The sequence below is a fragment of the Apiospora aurea genome, assembly GCF_038362705.1.
Source record: "Apiospora aurea strain CBS 24483 chromosome Unknown utg000001l_segment0_segment0, whole genome shotgun sequence".
In the NCBI taxonomy this organism is placed as follows: Eukaryota; Fungi; Ascomycota; class Sordariomycetes; order Amphisphaeriales; family Apiosporaceae; genus Apiospora; species Apiospora aurea.
The window spans coordinates 3,235,084-3,254,092 of NW_027117388.1; the positions used below are offsets into that span (position 1 = coordinate 3,235,084).

The 19,009-nt window shown below is 54.0% G+C and overlaps 6 protein-coding genes across 6 annotated transcripts; 3 read left to right on the forward strand and 3 right to left on the reverse strand.

Annotated features, from left to right (window-relative positions):
• Positions 1–10,756: 10,756 nt before the first annotated feature.
• Positions 10,757–11,852, reverse strand: PG986_001008 (RNA-binding domain-containing protein; the record flags this gene model as incomplete). Its single annotated transcript, XM_066837230.1, has 2 exons — positions 10,757–11,771; positions 11,833–11,852. 2 exons carry the CDS (start codon positions 11,850–11,852, stop codon positions 10,757–10,759), a joined length of 1,035 nt encoding a protein of 344 aa, XP_066706123.1.
• A 484-nt stretch (positions 11,853–12,336) lies between these two features.
• PG986_001009 (uncharacterized protein) lies at positions 12,337–12,749 on the forward strand (the record flags this gene model as incomplete). Its single annotated transcript, XM_066837231.1, has 4 exons — positions 12,337–12,363; positions 12,423–12,469; positions 12,535–12,672; positions 12,728–12,749. The coding sequence occupies 4 exons, from the start codon at positions 12,337–12,339 to the stop codon at positions 12,747–12,749; spliced, it is 234 nt and encodes a 77-aa protein (XP_066706124.1).
• A 662-nt stretch (positions 12,750–13,411) lies between these two features.
• Positions 13,412–14,404, forward strand: PG986_001010 (mitochondrial carrier; the record flags this gene model as incomplete). The annotated part of the gene is made up of 1 exon (XM_066837232.1): positions 13,412–14,404. The coding sequence occupies one exon, from the start codon at positions 13,412–13,414 to the stop codon at positions 14,402–14,404; it is 993 nt and encodes a 330-aa protein (XP_066706125.1).
• A 104-nt stretch (positions 14,405–14,508) lies between these two features.
• On the reverse strand, positions 14,509–15,414 carry PG986_001011 (uncharacterized protein; the record flags this gene model as incomplete). Its single annotated transcript, XM_066837233.1, has 1 exon — positions 14,509–15,414. One exon carries the CDS (start codon positions 15,412–15,414, stop codon positions 14,509–14,511), a length of 906 nt encoding a protein of 301 aa, XP_066706126.1.
• A 1,301-nt stretch (positions 15,415–16,715) lies between these two features.
• Positions 16,716–17,783, forward strand: PG986_001012 (uncharacterized protein; the record flags this gene model as incomplete). Its single annotated transcript, XM_066837234.1, has 1 exon — positions 16,716–17,783. One exon carries the CDS (start codon positions 16,716–16,718, stop codon positions 17,781–17,783), a length of 1,068 nt encoding a protein of 355 aa, XP_066706127.1.
• A 344-nt stretch (positions 17,784–18,127) lies between these two features.
• Positions 18,128–18,757, reverse strand: PG986_001013 (uncharacterized protein; the record flags this gene model as incomplete). The annotated part of the gene is made up of 1 exon (XM_066837235.1): positions 18,128–18,757. The coding sequence occupies one exon, from the start codon at positions 18,755–18,757 to the stop codon at positions 18,128–18,130; it is 630 nt and encodes a 209-aa protein (XP_066706128.1).
• Positions 18,758–19,009: the final 252 nt, after the last annotated feature.

Genomic DNA, 19,009 nt, shown 5'->3' on the forward strand with positions numbered 1-19,009 from the left:
GTGGAGGAAATATTGTATCTGAGGCTTGGGTACTGAGCCCACCATAATTGTGGATGACAGGCGGCCGGGCCAGGGTTGAGACATTCTGAACTGATGCGGCAAAGGAGAGAGGCTAGTGTCCACGCCTCGAACCTCCCACTAACATGGGCTGCTATATGGCCTCGAGTACGTGGCTGGGACTGAGTAACAGCTACAGTCACAGCTACAGTCACAGACGTCGACCACCGTCCACTGCAAAGAGGGCACCGCGGCTTTGGTTGATCAACACTTGCTGAACAATAATAGCAGCAGGACCTGGCCATGGTGAGCTGGCGGGAGTCTGGGCGCCCATCAGGCCTGATCCATGTCGGTGACGATTCCAAATAAACAACACAATCTCCATATCCGGAGATCAGCGAGGTTCGCCAGGCAGGTCAAGAGATTCGAAACCAGGTCGTGAGTAGACAGCCGGTGGCCCCCCTCTACCACACTCGAGGGAGAAGTCGAATCGGGGAGGTCTCATTGTTTCGTTTGCACTATGCCCAGCCACCTAAGAATAACTCGAAGGACTCTGAGCATGCTCAGTTAGTGGCTAGGTGGGCAATAGATGGGTGTGGTACGGTACCCGCAGCGGGAGAGCTACCGGGGGCGTTGTACCGGGGATTCCAGGGACTAGCGAGAAGGAGGGTGGGTTTGAATCGATCAGGCCACTGTGCAGCTGGTGGGCTAGAAGCGATCACTGTACATTACTTACCGACCTATTTACATACAGTATAGTACGTACCGAGTTGACATGGGTCAGGGCTCATCGAAGAGCAGGCTTGGCAGACTGGATCAAGAGGTGGCTTGTAAGGAATGAGAGGAAGAGAGAGAGAGAGCGTGAGCGTGTGTGTGGGCGCGCGTAAAAGCCGTCTGCAATCTGTGTGGTGGTTGAAGTTGAGCGGTCCTGAAGCCACCACATATCCAGCACAAGAGCTATTAGGCTTAACCTCTGGCAAGTGGTTCAAGCTGGGGTAGCCCCTGTAAGCTAGGCGATCACTAAAATTACCTCAAATCCAATCTGGTCACTGAAGGCGCCATCGACGGCGGGAACTCCACGGATGCGAAATGCACGGGAACCGTCTAGCCTGGTCCTGTCTGGCTGTAGGCTTTATTTTATTTTTTTCACTCTTTTTCTTCCCCCAGTGATGCATGAGCAAAATGGGGTCAATGAGGTCAAGGTCATTTAGACGCAGACCACACCGATTGCCCGGCTGCGCTTCCCGGCCATTGGGGTCGGTCAATGCGCTATCTCTCTCTCTCTCTCTCTCTCCCTCGCAAATATGTCCCTACAGCTGATAGCCGCATATGCAGCGTCAGCAGTATCCAAAAGGCGGAGGACATCCTCGCCTTCTGGATTTGACAACCTACCTACTCAGTATATGGGTCAGCCATACAGTGTATGTAGGTGAAATTGGCAAGTGAAGCAGTAGCAAGTGGCCGAAGTCAATGGCGGCTGAGGTACTTGCAATTTGACTGTGCTGTAGAGCAGCTTGGGTAATAGCTGGCGCTGAAACAGCGACAAGTCTAACCCGGGCTATAAATGCAGGTTTAATGAAGCTATGGAGGCAGGTTCTGATGTGACACGTCGTAAACTGCTGCGCTGAGATGTTAAAACTCAATCCTGCCACTTCCAGGACGTGTTCGCCAGTATAGGTAGGGACGGTAACAAACCACTAGATGGATGCGAGCGAGGGTGTGAGGCTGGCAATTGCCTTCTCTCTCTGATTCTCGACCGCTTGATCTTCCTCGCTGCGTTCATCGCGAGCCCACCCACCATCAGCATGGAATTACCTCATCCATCTCACCGTATCGAGCCAAGTCGATTGGGCAGAGAGAGGCGGGCAAGCTGTCAGATATGACAGATGGGAAATTGGACGGGATTGATTGGCATATCGTGTGTCGGTCGGCCAGTCGGTAGGTACTTCAAATACATGCAAGTATGTGCAGCAAGTAGCGGTAGATTTCTTGGGTGTGGTGGCGGCTACCAGGTTCCATGGGAAGATCTGCGGGCAGGGATTATGGGAGATCAATTGGCGAATCAGCCGGTTTATTTCAACAGGGGAGGGAGATACCTCTTCTTTTTCGCATGTATCGTCCGATCGGAACCTGGTGTATCTGGGTTGCAATACCACCTGCAGGTAAAAAGTACCTATATCAAGTATGCGTTTTTCGTAACATGAGCACTGCGCTACGACACCACGCGCACGGGTGCACCCAATGACATATCCGCTGGAGGATTGCATTCTACATCGTGCTAATCTGCTAACCATCCATTGGATTTCCTTGGGTTTCCTGTACCGAGTCCACGAGTCCACTGGATAGCTTGATAGCACCGGCTTCAGTTGTTGCTGGGCAGGCCTATACTCGGTGCACGTGGTGTTTTTTTTTTTTAATTCGATGTTTTCATTGCGTGCCAGATAGGTGCACGGAGTCCTCCAAGTCTAACGGTCGACTCTCATACAGGTTGAACGTTGGAGAGCCGTCAGGTAGCGGTCTGTTCTAGGAGCGTCTTAGTCTGCAGTAGTCTCGTTTTCCGTTCCGCGTCGAGTGTTGTGCACCTTGCTTGGCACGTCGGCGTTGCGCTGGCATACACAGATAGCAACCAACGGTCGCTGTAAGATTGCATTGGAACTCTGGATGTTTACTTTGGCAAAGTTCCATCGTTTCTTTGCTTCTTTGCCAGGGGAGCCTCAGAGGACCCTTCCCTCCCCCGCAACTGGACTCAGCCATCAGATCGAACGCCAGTCGACGTCCCAGCTGACCAGTGCAGGCAACTGCCACTGTGCAGGCTCTCCTGTGCCTAGGTTCCCAGGCAGCCAGCCCATTAGGCCGTCGCTGGCGCATCTGGATGCCGTTGCATGATGTTCCTTCAGTTAGCACCGCTGTCCGCTACGGCGCCATCGCCATCGCCATACGGGCTTGCCCCCGGTCCAGCTGCAATCGGGCGATCTGCATGAAACAGTCATGGGGAACTCCTAGATGTTCATGCCGGCGAATTTGTCATGAACAGGTCCTAAGCGAAGCCACGGATCGATAGTGCAACTGATAATGACTAGCAGACTAGGTCGCCTGCTCAGATACCAGCATTGGATGTGATAAATCATCCGAGAGTAGCGGCGCCATACGTGACACTGGTCCGATCACCATGCATGTACGATCTGTCTCCCTCACCCTCAAGCCTCATCTCGGCGAGCTGTCCAACTGTTGCACCCTCTACATAGAGATTTGCCTCTATCATCTTGTGCTAGATATGCATATGATGAACTTTCAATTCCAATACCATGGGAATGGGTGCAACCAAAGCAAGCCACAGTGTCACGGCTGCGAGCTTTGGTCGGCGACCGTATCGATCAGTGTGCTAGTAGTCAGATGGCCCACCCCGCGTCTCTCCATAGCGATCCTTCTCCAAAGGCAGCAACCTTGCGAGGCTTCTATTTGCAGGTCCGTGGAGTCCATCCTGCATGGATCTTATGATGGAAGCTGTACGGCAGTAGATAATAGAGTCCCAAAAGAGACATCTCAGCAAGACACGGACGGAGAAGACGTGCGACTATCTCCAATCTTATTTGTATACGTCGAGACTCAGGTCAAGGCATTGCATCCCATTGGCCAGGCGGCATGCTGCAAGGACGAGACTTTGTCTACGGTAGACATGCATACTCAAGGGGTAGAGTACCGCCATCGCACTCGCCCTGAATCCATGTCTCCGCTACTGAGAGTGCGGGAAGGGCCCCCAGAACACGCTTTACTGGATACATGACCGTGTATGCATGTATAGGCATCCCTACTATCGGCTGTGCCATGGTATGCCGGATACCCGAAATGCATACCGCGTTACTCGGATTTCATAAAAGTCCGCACGCATCAACGAAGGCCGGGTTGGCATGCGTACTGCACTGCATACCCGCCTACCGTACCATCGTCTCTGACCGGAAGTGGGGAGAGGCCGGCCAGATCCGGTGGCTAGTCATGCAAGCACGGCTCGCGGAATACTCCCTGTGGTAGAATGTTGAACACAGCTGCTGAGTGGGCTGTACAGTACGTGTCAAGAAATGTTAGCCCCCCTCCACTGTTTACCGAAAAGTCAAAGTATAGTGAGAAAATCTATGCCTACAAAGGTTAACTTTTGATCAAACTGGCCTAGAATATACGGTAATAGGCATGGTATTCTATTGCCTTTCGGGAAACAGTGGAGGGGGGCTAACATTTCTTGACACGTACTGTAGAAGGTCTTGACCGGCAGCCAGTCCGGAGAGGGCCGCGAAGAGCCCGGCTGCTCAGTGACACCGCGATGACGCAGGAACATGCGCATCGTGGCGCCCCTTCACAAGCTGCTTTCATCAAAAGACCAGCGCACCTAGATTTTGTGCCTGCCCAATCAGCCGCAAGGGTGGAGCTGTGTTTGGATGCCCGCCGCCCCGCTTGGTACAGGGTAGTTGTAGTCGAGACTCGAGAGCAGCCCCCATTCCTGCCATCCATTGATCTATTGGTCTATTGATCTATTGGCATTCTGTATTTCCAATAGACGGCAAGTTGCATGCGGTGAGCTCTATCTCCTGAGGGGGTCGGTCAACGTGTACGTTGCTGCATGCGCCCGTTGCAGCAAGAATGCGAGGCAGTAGAGGGGTTGGATGGAGGTTAGAATAGGATGTTGGACTTGTCTCTTCGCCTAAGACGCTTCGGCCACCGTCCCAAGTCTAATGGTTAGGCGCGGGAGACCCGTCTTTGGAGCTGTCATCCGTTGTCTCTGGTCTAGTTTTAGTCGCAGGCTCGTAACTCGTATGTAGCTGGGGAGGTGCACAGACGTGGAGCCAGCACGGCTCTTTCTCCAGTTCATCTGGATTCGAATCGAGTCTAAAAAGGTCAACCAACAACACATCGGATGCTTTTTTTAGCACATCGACGGGCAATCTGGCACTACTGGGCCTTAGACTATGATGTAGGTAACGATCCGTTTCCCACTTGCGGGTTGTCAATAATCAGGTACATTTCGCTTCTCTGTTAACGTCTACTTCTAAAACAATGGACCTAAGTAAGGACCTGACCGTTATGCTTAGGTGTGTACTATAATGTGCATGGTTTTTATTTGTGCGGCATGGACGCCCCTACGCACAGAATATACGAGGTATGTAGGTCATTCGCTGGCTGTGATCAATCAGGTATCTCGGAATATCAAGATTGGATGCAGGTAGTTTGTGGCCATGTGGACAAGGGCACGGGCACTAAAACACTACCAACTGCCAAAACCCTGTTTGACGTCGGGTCCGAATGGTCCATCACCCATCACACAGTAAGCAGCATCAATTGATCCTTACATGAAGCCAATCCTGCCCACGGCCCAAATGGTACCTAGCGCTTGCCTCGTATGCAGTATGCACTCTTCTGGCAACCCGACAGAGATTGCGCAACAGTCCGCACACGCCTCCACGCAGGAAAATGGCCATTGCAATCGGCAAAACGTCAACAGGGTCCATCCTTGCCCAGCTTGCTTCATACTTTAGTTTTTCAGCCTTACCCTTGGGCTCAACAAGCTCAGACGACCTACCAGCATCCCCTTGAGGTCCCTTGCTTGAGATGCCTGATGATCAAGGACAGGCTTCTGATATATCCTCCACCAGAAAAGCATCCATGACAGCGCGCTTAAGGTGTGTGTATATGGTCGCTCTGTTATTGCCCGGCCCGGGTCGTGCCGACATATCCAAAAACCAGACGGTGCCACAAAATGACTATGCTCTCTTCTCTACCGGCAAGAATCGACTTGGAACATCGACGACGACAGATATCGACGGTGTGTGCACAGCCGACCAGAACCCACAATTGCGCTCCTCCATAGCTTTTCTCTTACAGCATCAAGTGCTCGAGCTCAGACGCTGCAAAGCCCGATCGGGAGTTTTTCGCGACATCTTCGCCTTGAGACCAGCGTTCTGGAATGCCTTCGCATGGCGACCTGTCACATTTCGCAGCTGCCAGCTCAACAGGGCCATCTCAATCGCCCAATCGAACCACACTCCCATGCACGAATAGGCAACCCTTGCAGATCCTGGGAAGATGGGGACCTTTCGCAAGGCGCTCCCAAATAAGACGTATATCACTTGTCACCTCACATGTGCCCTGTGCGTGTCGGCGATAACCCTGGTCGTTTCCCAGAAACCTGGTATATACGAACCCACTGGCTAGGTATATCTGGCCTGCAGCTTCGGCTACTTCGCTTGCCGGGCTGCCTACATACACGTCAAGCTGGATATGCTCCTCCAAAGAGCAGGCGTGAGCGTGAATAACATCAGAGGTGGGTAGCAGGATCAGGGTATCTCCCCATTACCAGTCCACCCACATCCACCCACATCCACTCAAGCGGCACGATATGACCTTGCCACCCCCGTCCACTTGTTGTTCAAACATTAGTTACCAGGCATTATATTGACTGGGATGTTGCTGCTCCGCTCGATCTGACAGTTATTTTCAGCACTTACTGGCCCCCAGGCTGAAAATGCGATCCTGGGCAATTCCAGAGGGGGCGGCGGCGATCAATCTATTCGAAGCGTCACTCGCGGCCGTCCAGGACTTCTCAGCCATTCAGTTCCAAAGCAGGGATGCTGTCCCATCAGCAGCCTCATTTCAAGGCTCCATTGGACGAGGAGATTGTACTGAGGCTCGCGGTGCAGTTGTAGCCTGCGAGCTGGATGAGCCTTTGTGTTACAGCCTTGGTCAAGATCTATGACCCCTCAATCATACAGGCTGATGACGAACATAGAGTATTCTCAGATACGAGACTCCATTTGAGTTTGAGCTTGCGCAAAGTTGTTCGTAGATCAAGATGGCCTTTCAACAGAACTTCCATGCGGTTCGAACACTCTGTACTCACCAACGATCGGAACTAGGGTACCGACAAGCATCAAGCCTTGGGCAGTACTGTTTCATTACTTCTTTGCGTTCTACACGACACAGTCTCTTGAGCCACGACCTTGCAAGGAGCATAGACTGAGGAATGGTATAAGAGTTGCTAAAGGTTTTTTCCTTACGGCAAAGGTTAACAGATATCATCTGAAGCTACGCTTAGCTATCTATCTCCTTGTTTCGAAGACCTGAACTCTCATTGACGACGTATGTGGAAAACCACAGTGGGAGCTCATCCACCTTACCAATTGGACCATAACGTGTAGATCTATGCTAACAATGGCGTAACATGCGGTTTTTCCTGGGTCTTTGGACCAGACCCTAAATTTTGAATGGGGCGAGAGCCAGTCCGAGCTCGATATGTCAGGGGTTTTATTCGAGACCCGAACCCCATAGATACTGGCTCACTGGATGCACGCATGAACATGTTTCGGTTTCTTCATCGGTGGCACCTGATCGGATCTTGCAGATGCCACGGAGCCACGAGGAACCCCCCAGGTGACTGCTCACAAGTCAGCTCGTATCCATTCGCAAAGTCTACCCAAAGCAATGTCGATGGGCAGCGAGGGGACGCTACAGCCCACATGATATTCGCTTGATACCATACTCAGAGCGCAGTGTCCTGTTCAGGCATAACATCTCTCTCCAACTTGCCCAGCCGGGCCCAGGTTGGTATATCCCGAACCTACTCCTGCACTTACTGTACCCACACGATGATCAACATGGTTGACTTACGCACACAAAGATCTGCTTCAGGTCCTGCTTACCCCTCGAAACATGGATTCGACGGTGGTGGGCATGCCCACCCCTAAGGCAATAGGATATGCAGAGCAGTCTGCAGAGAAGACAAGACTTCGTATTCCATCCAATTTGACAAGGAAAACAGGGCCCGCCTTTTTAGATTGTAGCTGTCGAGTAAGCGGCTGCTCTTTCCGGACCCCCTGGTTCTACCCAGCCATGTTAGCAGCCGGGAGCCAAGATGCTGCCAAACTGCTGGACTGTACAGATGTGTACAGATAACGGTGGCACGCTTGGATCTGCTCTACTTCAGATTCAAGTATAGCTTAGATTGGGCTAAGGGATTGATGATCACTCACTACGCCTTATGTACTGTAGGTGCGCAGCACACCACACGCTCTGCACAATCAACCCTGCGTCATGATCCACACCCATCATTACTGAGGAATCGTCGCTATTCGGGATGCACATCTGCGGCGTTGCTGTACTCTCGCTACTATAGCCATCTATGTACGACTTGCCTGCAGGAGACTGGAGTTCCGGCCACTAGGCCTTCTCGGCGTCGCGGCATTCTCACACCCGGATGCACTCGACTCGAAATTCTACCAGAAATGTACAGATCACACGGTCTAAGCTCCAAACCTCCCTCCTCCCCTCCACCGGCACGTTGTATCGGCTCGGAGACGAGCAACGCAGGCATGCCTTTTACTGGACACCAAAGCCTGTCAGCGCAACTCTTTCAGGTTACATGGCCTGAGAAAGAGCCCTGGACGGGGCACGGTTGCGGCCGACCCGGCGATTTCCGCCAAGCACAGGAGGGGGAGGGGGTTCTGGGAGGGGGCCGATAGCCTGTGTGCAGGGGAGGGAGGGAGTGGTTCCCGTAGGCTGGCTTGTTCCGATGCAATTCGATCCCAGTTGCCCTCTAAGCAGGTCCAGTACCCATACGACAGGCAGACAGGCACATTTGTCCTCTGCATTGGGGATAATGAGAGTTGGATTATACTGCAAGAACCTGAAATCCGCTGAGCATATGTATGTGACTATACCTCCTGCTTAACACAACGTACACGCATACGCACACACAACAACAGTGCACGTCACGCAAGTCACGTCTGCGGCTTGGGGGACACTGCAAGGCAATGATTGCGGCGGAACGCTTTGAATGAATATAGGTGGCAGGAAGAAGAGGCGCCCCCTTTTTTTTCTTTTTCAGCTTTCCTCATCTGCCGATCATAAATCCTTCTAGATGCGCGCCACAAGCTCAGCCCAGCCCTGAATATCTGACGCCATCTCGCTTAATGCCTGCGCTGCCCAGTTAGAGGACTTCGTCGGACCCGAGAGTATGGGTCTCCCACGATGAGATGTAACGGACATTCGTTCCACGATCTCAGGAGCAGAAACCGCAGCAGTATAGGGAGGACAGACAGAAAGAAGTAAAGCAGTAAGGAATAGCCAATAGCAAACTTGACGCCCTTGCAAGCTGGATTAAACCACCCAATTTGATACTTGATCTAGCTGCCAACGAGAGCTACAACTACCTATACGCCATATACCTAACACATAGGCGCAAGCACATACTACCAAACAAGCAAAACAGAATAGCTCGTTGAGCCTCTTTTTCTTTCTGCGCCTATGACATTAGCTTCCAACAAAGTAAAGTTGCGCATGTGTCACCCATTACCCCAATAGCCCGCTAGCAGCGCGGACTTGCATACGTTGTAACATACTAGGTAGGCAGCAAGCAAACAAGTAGTCACAAACGCCTTCCCCCTTAGGCCATGACAGATGACAGTTGTAGAGCTGGTCGACTCACAGAGACCAAAGACGGAAATGCCCTACCAGCAGCAGTCGACACATAAGATCAACGTACATATAAATAGCACACTTACATAACCAATAAACAACACTCGTACACGCGCCCGGGTAGCCGCTTCTCTGTCCCTGCTGTGTAACAGAGAAGTTGTGATGAACTGTTGACGCGAGGAATACGCAAGATTGACATGACAAGGGGCTAGCTACATGTTCCTGTGCTACCTGTTCTTGCGAGTGAAAAATCATAACAATAACGATGCTGCAATGGGTGTATCGACTGGAGACTGCCTGGCCAGGGTCACTATCTGGTAGAACAACATACATATTTACCCTAGGCGCTGCTTCCGCCCCTTAGTCGGTGAGTCCGGATTGGCCATGACGTCCACCAAAGCGAACAAAGCTTTTGGCACAAGAAAAGCCCTGCAGGGGAGCGTATCAAGTGACTCCTTCATCACATCAACAATACGACACCAAGAAGGCTGATTGGGCAGCAATATGCACGCCATAGTCATTGCATCCTCGTAAGCAATCACCCATCAAGGATGGGAGGGGCGAAAGCATAGCCTCACCGCACTCTATGTTCCTTGATCAGGACCCAGACAGGACCTACTCAGCTCACATGGGCAGTATGCAAAGAAGGCTGCAGGCCTGTGCCCAGACCGAACCACATCCTGCATGCCATTATCATCCAGCACAGGAAACGATGCCGTCTTCCGTTGTACTGAGCGAGGATCGTATACGTTTTGACAGACCGCTTACGCGTTGTTATATTGATGCTTCAATTGCAAGTGGGTATCTCTGTAATTAGACTGATATTAGCCAACAGGTTGAAGTGGAAAGGTCATGGAAGACGATCTCTCACAAACAGTGTTTGCCTGTTTTGGCTCAGTTCCTTCCCCCTCGGAATATCGCTGCCGACTACGCAGCATCTGCTCGCTCTGTGGGTGCTGCCGTAAATCCGCAGCGTCGCGGATGGTGGCTCGAGTAGCGCTGTTTGAGGCAACACGCGTTGGTGCGTCCTACCTCGTTTTTCGTCCACTTGACGATTTCCAACCCAACCCAGCAGTTACCCTTCCTGCAACAACGTACTTCGGAGGCCAGCCATGCCTGGTGCTGGTATTTAGTAGTAGTAGTAAGACTCCCCACCACTGGCCCAAAACCTAAAGAGACTACTACTGTATCTCTCAATACTACTTGGGCTAGGTCTGAAATGGGATAATGCACCTGAATGAAGTACCCGAGCCATGGTGGATTTCCCGTCTTGTGTGATAATCAGCTTGCTTGCGGTTTATCAACGACCGTAGCCTGGAGGGGGAGCGAAGCCCGGAGGATTTCCAGGTGGCGGCCCAAACCCAGGTGGCGGCATGGGCATCGGAGGCCCTTGAAACCCGCCGGGATGGAAGTTTTGCGGGCTCGCGAAGCCCTGAGCTGGCGGAGGCCTTGCTGGAAGTCCAGAAGGAGCAGGTGGTAAGACGGCTGGCCGTCCGGGCGGTCCTGGTAGCGGCGGTCCGCCGTTCATGCCAAAAGCTGCTGGAGGAGGGGGGCGATGGCCTCCCGGCGGTGCAAACCCCATGGGCCTGGGAGGAGGGACAGCGGTATTCATCGAAGGATCAAATCCTCCAGTGGTCATTGGTGGTGGCGCACCTGCAGCAGGCGGCATAGCTTGGCCTGGAGTCTGGAGGAACGCTGATGGCATGGGCTGGCTTTCGACGGTGACATTGTGCTTCTTCGCCTGGGCAGCAAGCATACGCTCTGCTTCGTCTCCATGCCGCTCTCCCTTGCCGTCTTTCTTGTAGGCATATTGTACACTGACGTCCTTGTTCATAAGGTATTGCCCGTTCATGTTGTTGATGGCGTCGTCACTGGCATCGAAACTGCTGTAGCTGACGAAGCCATATCCCTTGCTCAAGCCGTTGTCGTCTCGGGCCACCTTGGGGGGTGCTATCAGGGTGCCGAAGCGACTGAAGGTGTCGTAGAGGATCTTCTCGTCGACCATAGGATCCAAGTTTCCGATGAAGAGCTCAGCGCCAATCTCGAGGGGTTTCTGTTTGTCGGCGGAGGCCTTGTTGACGCGCAGGGGCTTGCCGTAAAGTCGGATGCCATTCATAATCTTGGCGGCGTAGTCGGCGTCGACCTCTCCATTGAATTCCACAAAGCCAAATCCTTGGTGAGACTGCGTGACACGATCTTTCGGAAGATGGACGTTGACTACCGGCCCGGCCTGGACCATGAGCTCCCAGACGAGGGCATCGTTTGCGCGTTCATCGATGTTGCCGACGTAGACGGTCGCCTCTTTGTCTTGCTCCCTGTGGTTATGGGGATTAGTTGAGTAGTACATGATGGAAGGGAAAGCTCTGACCGACTTACCAATGCTTTTGCCCCGACATCTCGACTAGAAGGATGCAGGATGAACAAGAACAATGTCGTCACACACCAAAAGTTCTCTTGGATACTTACGGACGGATACCAATGGTGATCGGAAGCTGGAATCGCGCCTGGACGCGGCTCAAAGCTTACGAAGCGAAAATGTTTTTCCGGGGCCCAGTGGGAGACAGACTGGGCAACAACTTAATTGGGTGGGTGGGGTTGCATTACATAAGGCGAGCAGGCCTGGCAGGTTGCGCTACGCAATTGCAGTTGCAATTGCGGGTGCAACTCCACGGTTGGAAATTTTAGGAAGCTCGTTCACCAACCTGTACAGTCGGAACATCGCGAACACACCCGGCGCACCCTTGGAAAGACTCAGCACACTTAGTGTATGTATGTACTCGAACTCGCACACTCTTCCGAGGCTGGCCAGCCCGGTTGCTAATTGCCCCTTGCAGCTACTGCCGTACCCCGACGACGCTGTCTATTCCAGTGCCTGCCAAAATGTTCGCCCTCTCAGAAGAATCAAAGGTTCGGCCACCACATCGCCGCTATACTACGAATCGCGCCTTTTCTAACAACCTATGCAGGAGCGCGTCGGAAGGATCATCGAGCTCAGCCGTGTCGCCATGCACTAGTAGGTTTTCCTTATGCCAACCGGCGCAAGTCAACGAACATAGCAGATGCTAACGAATTGCGCAGCGGTTACATCCCTCTGATCCTCTACCTCGGTATGCCTTCTTCAAACACTGCGCAACAGCGCTGTCTCGCAATTCCTCTACGGACTCTAACCGCTTTCCCAGGATACACCCGAAGCGACCCTCGCCCCAGCATCATCCGGTACGTCATTGTCGAGCCAACCTACTGCATGCGCTCCTCTCACTGACCTGGACAGCCTCCTCTCTCCTCTCTCCTAGGTACGAATAGCTACGGCGCCAAACGATGACGACCCTTGTATAAATACATTGCACGCAGCATATGCATGATGGATTGGGCGGGTCCAGGCATTCTTCGCCGCGGGGCCCAATAGACATAAGATGCGATGGCCATGAACGACCACGGCATCACAAGCCGTCGCGATGCGTCACCACGGAGTGGCAATATGTACACTACACTCAAACTAATGAAATTCCGATACCACTGCTGATAGCCTGAACCTGAATGAATGCCTACTTTGACAATGCTGCTGGCTCTATCGGCAATCGTAAGGACTGACTGGGTGAGCCAAGCCAAAGTAAGCCGATATACATATGTATGTATGTATGTATAGATCCCGACACAGGCTGGAAAATTGAATAAATGGTAATAACTATCTATACCTGATACTTCACTGAATTCTCCCACTATTTCCACCTGCGCCCCTTTTACATCCAACGGCGCTTTTGCGAGGACGATTTCCAAATGCCTTTTCATGACGACATAAACTTATCGGCGATAAGAACTGCTTAGCGGATCAAATTTCCAAGTGCTTCATTTCTCTAATGCCGTTTGGCGCCCCAAACTACGTTTTGCGCCGGTGCTTTTCCTCCTGGTTCAAAACATCTGAAATGTAACATTACTATCTCCAAGGTCACCCTCGATGACTGAAAACCATGCGGGTCTCTCCCCCGCCCTCGTCGAGACCGTGGCCGGCCTCTCGGCGGGCTCGATAGCCACTCTTGTCGTCCACCCGCTCGACATCGTCAAGACTCGCATGCAGCTTCACCGCAGCAGCGCGCCCACCTCGTCAAGCTTGACCACCATGTCGCTCATCCGGGACCTGGCCAGCACCCCGCAGCCGGTGAGGGCCCTGTACCGCGGCCTGACGCCCAACCTCCTGGGCAATGCCTCGAGCTGGGCCTCATTCTTCTTCTTCAAGGCCCGCATCGAGCGCGCTATTGGGTATATGAAGTCGACGACGGCTGGCGAGGTTGCAAGCAACGGTAGCGGCGGCGGCAGCATAGGCATCAACAGGGCCAATCTGACGGCGTCGGACTATTTTGTCTCGTCGGGCCTCGCGGGCGTGGGCGTCCAGATCCTGACGAACCCCATCTGGGTCCTGAAGGTCCGCATGCTGGCGTCCGATCGCGGTGCGGCCGGGGCGTACCCCAGCATGCTCAAGGGCGCGGCGCAGCTATGGAAGGAAGAGGGGCTCCGAGGCTTCTACCGCGGACTAGGCATCAGTCTTCTTGGGGTCACGCACGGCGCGGTGCAGTTCGCCGTGTACGACTCGACCAAGCGGATATACTTTGCGCGGCGGCAGCAACAGCAGCAGCAGCAGCGACTGGACGATATGGCGCCCGCCAGGTTAAGCAATGAAGCCACTGTTGTGTTGTCCAGCGCATCGAAGCTCATTGCCGGGGCGGTGACGTACCCATACCAAGCCATCAGGAGCCGACTTCAGACATACGACGCGGATCAAAAATACGGACGAGGGATCATGGGCGTGGTGAAGCGGACTTGGACAGAAGAAGGTCTACGAGGCTTCTATCGCGGCATCGTCCCGGGCGTTATACGCGTTCTGCCGGCAACCTGGGTCACCTTCCTCGTGTACGAGAATGTCAAATTCCATCTGCCCCGATGGGCCAGCTAGCGAATCGCAGACTCTCTTCTCCCACCCACGTATGCACTATTGAATTGTACCTGAAGAAGACTATCGATACCCGGGCTGCGCTGATGCATCTGTCCTGTCGCCGATTACTGGAGTTGGACCCCATCTTGCACTTTGCGGGCCTTTGACATGTAATCCAGCACCTTGAATCTGTAGGATACAATGGCTCTTTCCAGAAGCTCCGTGTTGTACTCGTTGGGGACCCAGGCGGCGAGCGAACCAAGGTCACCGTCAACTTCGTTTAGGGCAAGGCGTTCTTGACTCCGGTTGACGAGCCTGACATGCCAAAAGCTCATTGCCTTGAAGGGGTCAGGCCGATCCGCCACGGCGAAGGAAATCGCAGCCATGGCCCTTCTTATGTCGTTTTCCACGAACAATTCCAAGATGCCCATGAGCCAGCTAAAGTTGGGAGTTAGCGGCGCCTTGCTTTTGGGCAGGCCGTGTAGCTCTCGCTCCCATTGATGGAGCCGATGGAGCTCCATTTGCAAGGCGGCGAATACTCCCTGCCACAGTTTCTTGCCCAGCAGCAGGTAGGCGTCTAGGTTCCCCGCCAATGCCCCGATGACATCTATTTTTGTCTCGGTGGGTGCGGGCCCGGGGGAGGGGGGCCGGCCCAGCTCGTTCTTGCACTTCACCTGGTGGTTCCGGAACTCTTCGTAGGAGCGGTATTCGTACTTCAGGGACAAGTAATGGGTGTACATGACTTTCAAGTCGCGAATGGCTTTCGCGTACCGTTGGGATCGGGCATGCCAGTGGTCCATTGCGGATTCGGCGTCTGTGAACTCTTTCCATGCCGTTGCAAAATCGGCCGAAGAGGTAACATGGTCTCCTCCGCTGAGTTGTCGAAGAGCCTCTTTGGCACGTCTGGTGGTGATGCGTGCCACCTCCTCGAGTCGGCAGTTGGTGCTTGGAATGGGAGCTGTCAGCAGCCTTTGCGAGAGGTGCAAAGCCGCAGTCAGTTTGCTCTCGTAGCTCTTCCTGGGGTTGTCCATTGCGGTGCGTGTTGCGTCAAGTGCGGCTTTTCTTGGTGCAGGCTGTTTTCAGGCGGAAAAGGGGGATATTTCAAATGGCCGCAACCCTGGAAGCAAGATACTGGCGGCAGACGTCAAACATAAGAGGTTAATGACGGCGGTCTCCTAAATTTCACTTTTCACTCCAGCGGATTTTATTCTCTTGGTTTGGGCCTCTTTTGCTTCCCCGACAGGCCAGTGGAATGCTCGTGATCTGTATGGGGAGCCCGAGAACTCAAACATCCGCCAGCTGTGAAGGGCTACAGATGACCGCCCACTCAGGGCGCTATCTTGGGTGACGATGGCCTTTGGCTTGTTGCCGAGAGGCAGTTTGATGCGAATATGGTGGAGAATATACATCTTGTGTGGGTGAAGCCACCAGAACTTACCGTACATTTTGCAGGGCCAATTTCACTCATCCATGAGTGGTTTTCTCAAGGAGTCGATGTTGCTAGTATATGTTGAGGTATTTACTAGGCTGGTTCATAAGTGATTGGTGAGCAAACGCGGCCAAGCTTTGTTTGTATATTACCTAGGTACATAAACGAATTTCCGATGATGCCGGTTTATTAGTGTATATCCAATTCAACATACCGGCATGAACGTACAAAGAATATGCCTGCAAGACCACAATTCTAGAAAGCGAAGCTCCCATTCCATGCCACAGAAGTCATGGTCAGCTCCTGGACCCGCCCGTGTTGTCTAGGTATGAACTTCAGTAACAACGCGCGAGACAGTGCAGCATATCACGATGTTGGCGACCCCTTTCTTGGCTAAAACATGGCCAACATAGCAGCACTCACTATAAATCATTAGTAAGCTTCCACGCGAAGCAAGGGCAGTCGGTCGGTGACCGATAGGAAAGACCTCGGATCATGGCGGCATCCTGTGGATCGGCATTGCATAGGCGCAACTCCACTTAGCAGACGACAACACCGAAAAAGGTCCATCTTCTCAGCATCATCCTGGTTTTTGCCTTTCGTCCTGCGCAAGCAGAGTGGGCGGCGCTTGGGGAAACGTCACAGATCAATAGAGCACTGTGTTCTAGTCGAATAACCCGGCGACGTCATTCGCGCGTCTCGGACCCGAGGCGGGGAACAAAAAGCTAAGCTGAGACAAGCTGTGACAAGCTGTGACTTGTACCACGAATAATAAATAACTTCGCCTCCGCATCTCCCACGAGCAGAGCCTCGAGGTGAAAACATAACCACCATCTTCGTTCCGAGGAACTCGTCCATCTGGCCATCTACACCATCACCATCACCATCACCATCACCATCGCCATGGCTACTGTCGGAGCCCACACCGGAAAGAGCGTCCTGCTCATCGGACCTGGATTCATCGGCTGGAACGTGCTGGAGCTGCTGGCCAAGGACCAGTACAACGTGACGGCCTTCACGAGAAGCAAGGAGCACGGTGACAAGCTGACCGCCACGGGCGCCAAGAACGTCGTCCTGGGCGATCTGAACGACAAGCAGCTCATCAGCGACGAGGTCACCAAGCACGACATCGTTCTGCACATCGCCTCCGCAGACCACGCGGCCAGCGCCGAAGCCGTCCTCGATGGCGTCCAGCGGCGTGCCGACGAGGGGAAGAGCACCATCTACATCCACACCTCGGGCACGTCCGTCATCGGCGACGCCGAGGCCCGGGGCAAGAAGTCGTCCAAGGTCTACCACGACAGCAAGGCCGAGGAGATCAACTCGCTGCCCGACAACGCCCCGCACCGCCAGATCGACCTGGGCATCCTGGCCGTGCAGAAGAAACTGGGCGCCAAGGCCAAGATCGCCATCGTGATGCCTCCCCTGATCTACGGCTACAACGACAAGCACGGGCGTCTCTCGATCCAGATCCCGACGCTGACGCGCTTCGCCCTGAAGCACGGCTTCGCCGGCTACGTGGGCGAGGGCGACTCGGTCTGGAGCCAGATCCACGTCAAGGACCTGGCCCGGGGCTACCGCATGATCCTGCACCAGCTCGAGAGCACGCCGGCCGACTCGCCCGAGCTGCTGGAGAACCCCTACTACTTCTGCGAGTGCACGGGCGAGTACGAGGTGAGCTGGAAGGAGATCGCGGCCCTCATCGGACGCACCCTCTACGAGCAGGGCAAGATCTCGGACCCCGCGCCGCGCCAGATCGACCCCAAGCTGTACGGCGACATCTTCGGCCCCGACTTCACCGAGGCCGTCATGGGCCTCAACAGCCGCAGCCGCGCCGAGCGACTCCGTGGCCTGGGCTGGAAACCGGTCGAGAAATCGTGGCAGCACAGCTTCGTGCAAGACGAGCTGCCCGAGATCCTGAAGGAGGATATCAGCAGGTTTGCGGGTTACGGCGCAGCCGTGGCCAGCTAAGAAGTCATAACTTGGGCGGTGGAGGCACGAGGAGTCGTATATACCTAATGCCATACCTACATACATGAATCAAACAACACTGGAGAGTAAGAACAGCCGAACCCTGCAAGTAATTTAGTGATATAAGACACTTTTTTCAAGACCGGCTAGTTCAGAATAGGGGCACTCAGTGTCGGCCCCTCGCACATCATAGAAATGCCTTACTTCATCTTGGGGCGAAATGGGCCGCTCAATAAAGGCCACGTCTAGCTCACACCACATCTTCCTATTCTTAGCACTCGCTCTCCTTCTATCCCAAACCCCTCCAACCCCCCGACGAACCGCCCAACCATATCCACCCCCGATTAAAGCTTCGCGCCCCGCGCCCGCACAAACAGCGCCTCGGCGCTAGCCAGCACCGTCCCCTCGCCGTCCTCGAGCGTAGCCTCCGCGAAGACCTTGCCCCGCGCGAGGTCGACCTTGACGAACCGGGCGCGCCCCAGCAGCGCCCCCGACGTCGTCGGCACGGGCCGCCGGTACTGCGTGTGGAGGTACGCGGTGAAGTAGCTGCCGGCGGGGATGAGGCCGCGCTCGCGGTTGATGGGCACCATGCCGCCGATGAGCTCGTCCAGGATGGCGGCCACGACGCCGCCGTGCAGCATGCCCGGGTAGCCGTTGACGTCTTGGCCGAGGGCCAGGAGCCATTTCGCTTCGCCTATGAGGCTGCTGCCGTCGTCTTTGTTGTGGGGAGTAGCGGAAGCGGAAGCGGCGGCGCCATCGCCACCAGCCCTTTTGTTGCTGAAGATCTCCAGCAACGCCGAAATGGTCCCCGCCGTGTTGAGGGTGCGTCCGAACAAGAGGTTCTCGCCCGACGGCTGGATGGTCCGGCACGATGGCGGGCGCACTACTAGATTCGATCCCCGCATATGCTGGGCACACCAGGGAATGGATTTGAAATAATGAACATCAGGGGCCTCAGTATCATGTTCGTACATTTTTGCTTTGGAGTTTTTGGGGTTGACGTTGCTGTGTGGCTGTTGCGAACTGCATTATTGCTCAGGAGTTACAAGTGCCTATCGTCCTATTTGGTGTATTTGACCCGTCCCGAGGTCCAGAACCGAATCGGGCTGGGCGGTAACCGAAAGTTGGGGTAACACAGGGGTTTTGTTTGTGTCTTCCTTGGCATACATCTTACCTACCCGTTCCCTGCAATTGATCAAGGGGCTCCTTACCAACTTGCGGGCACT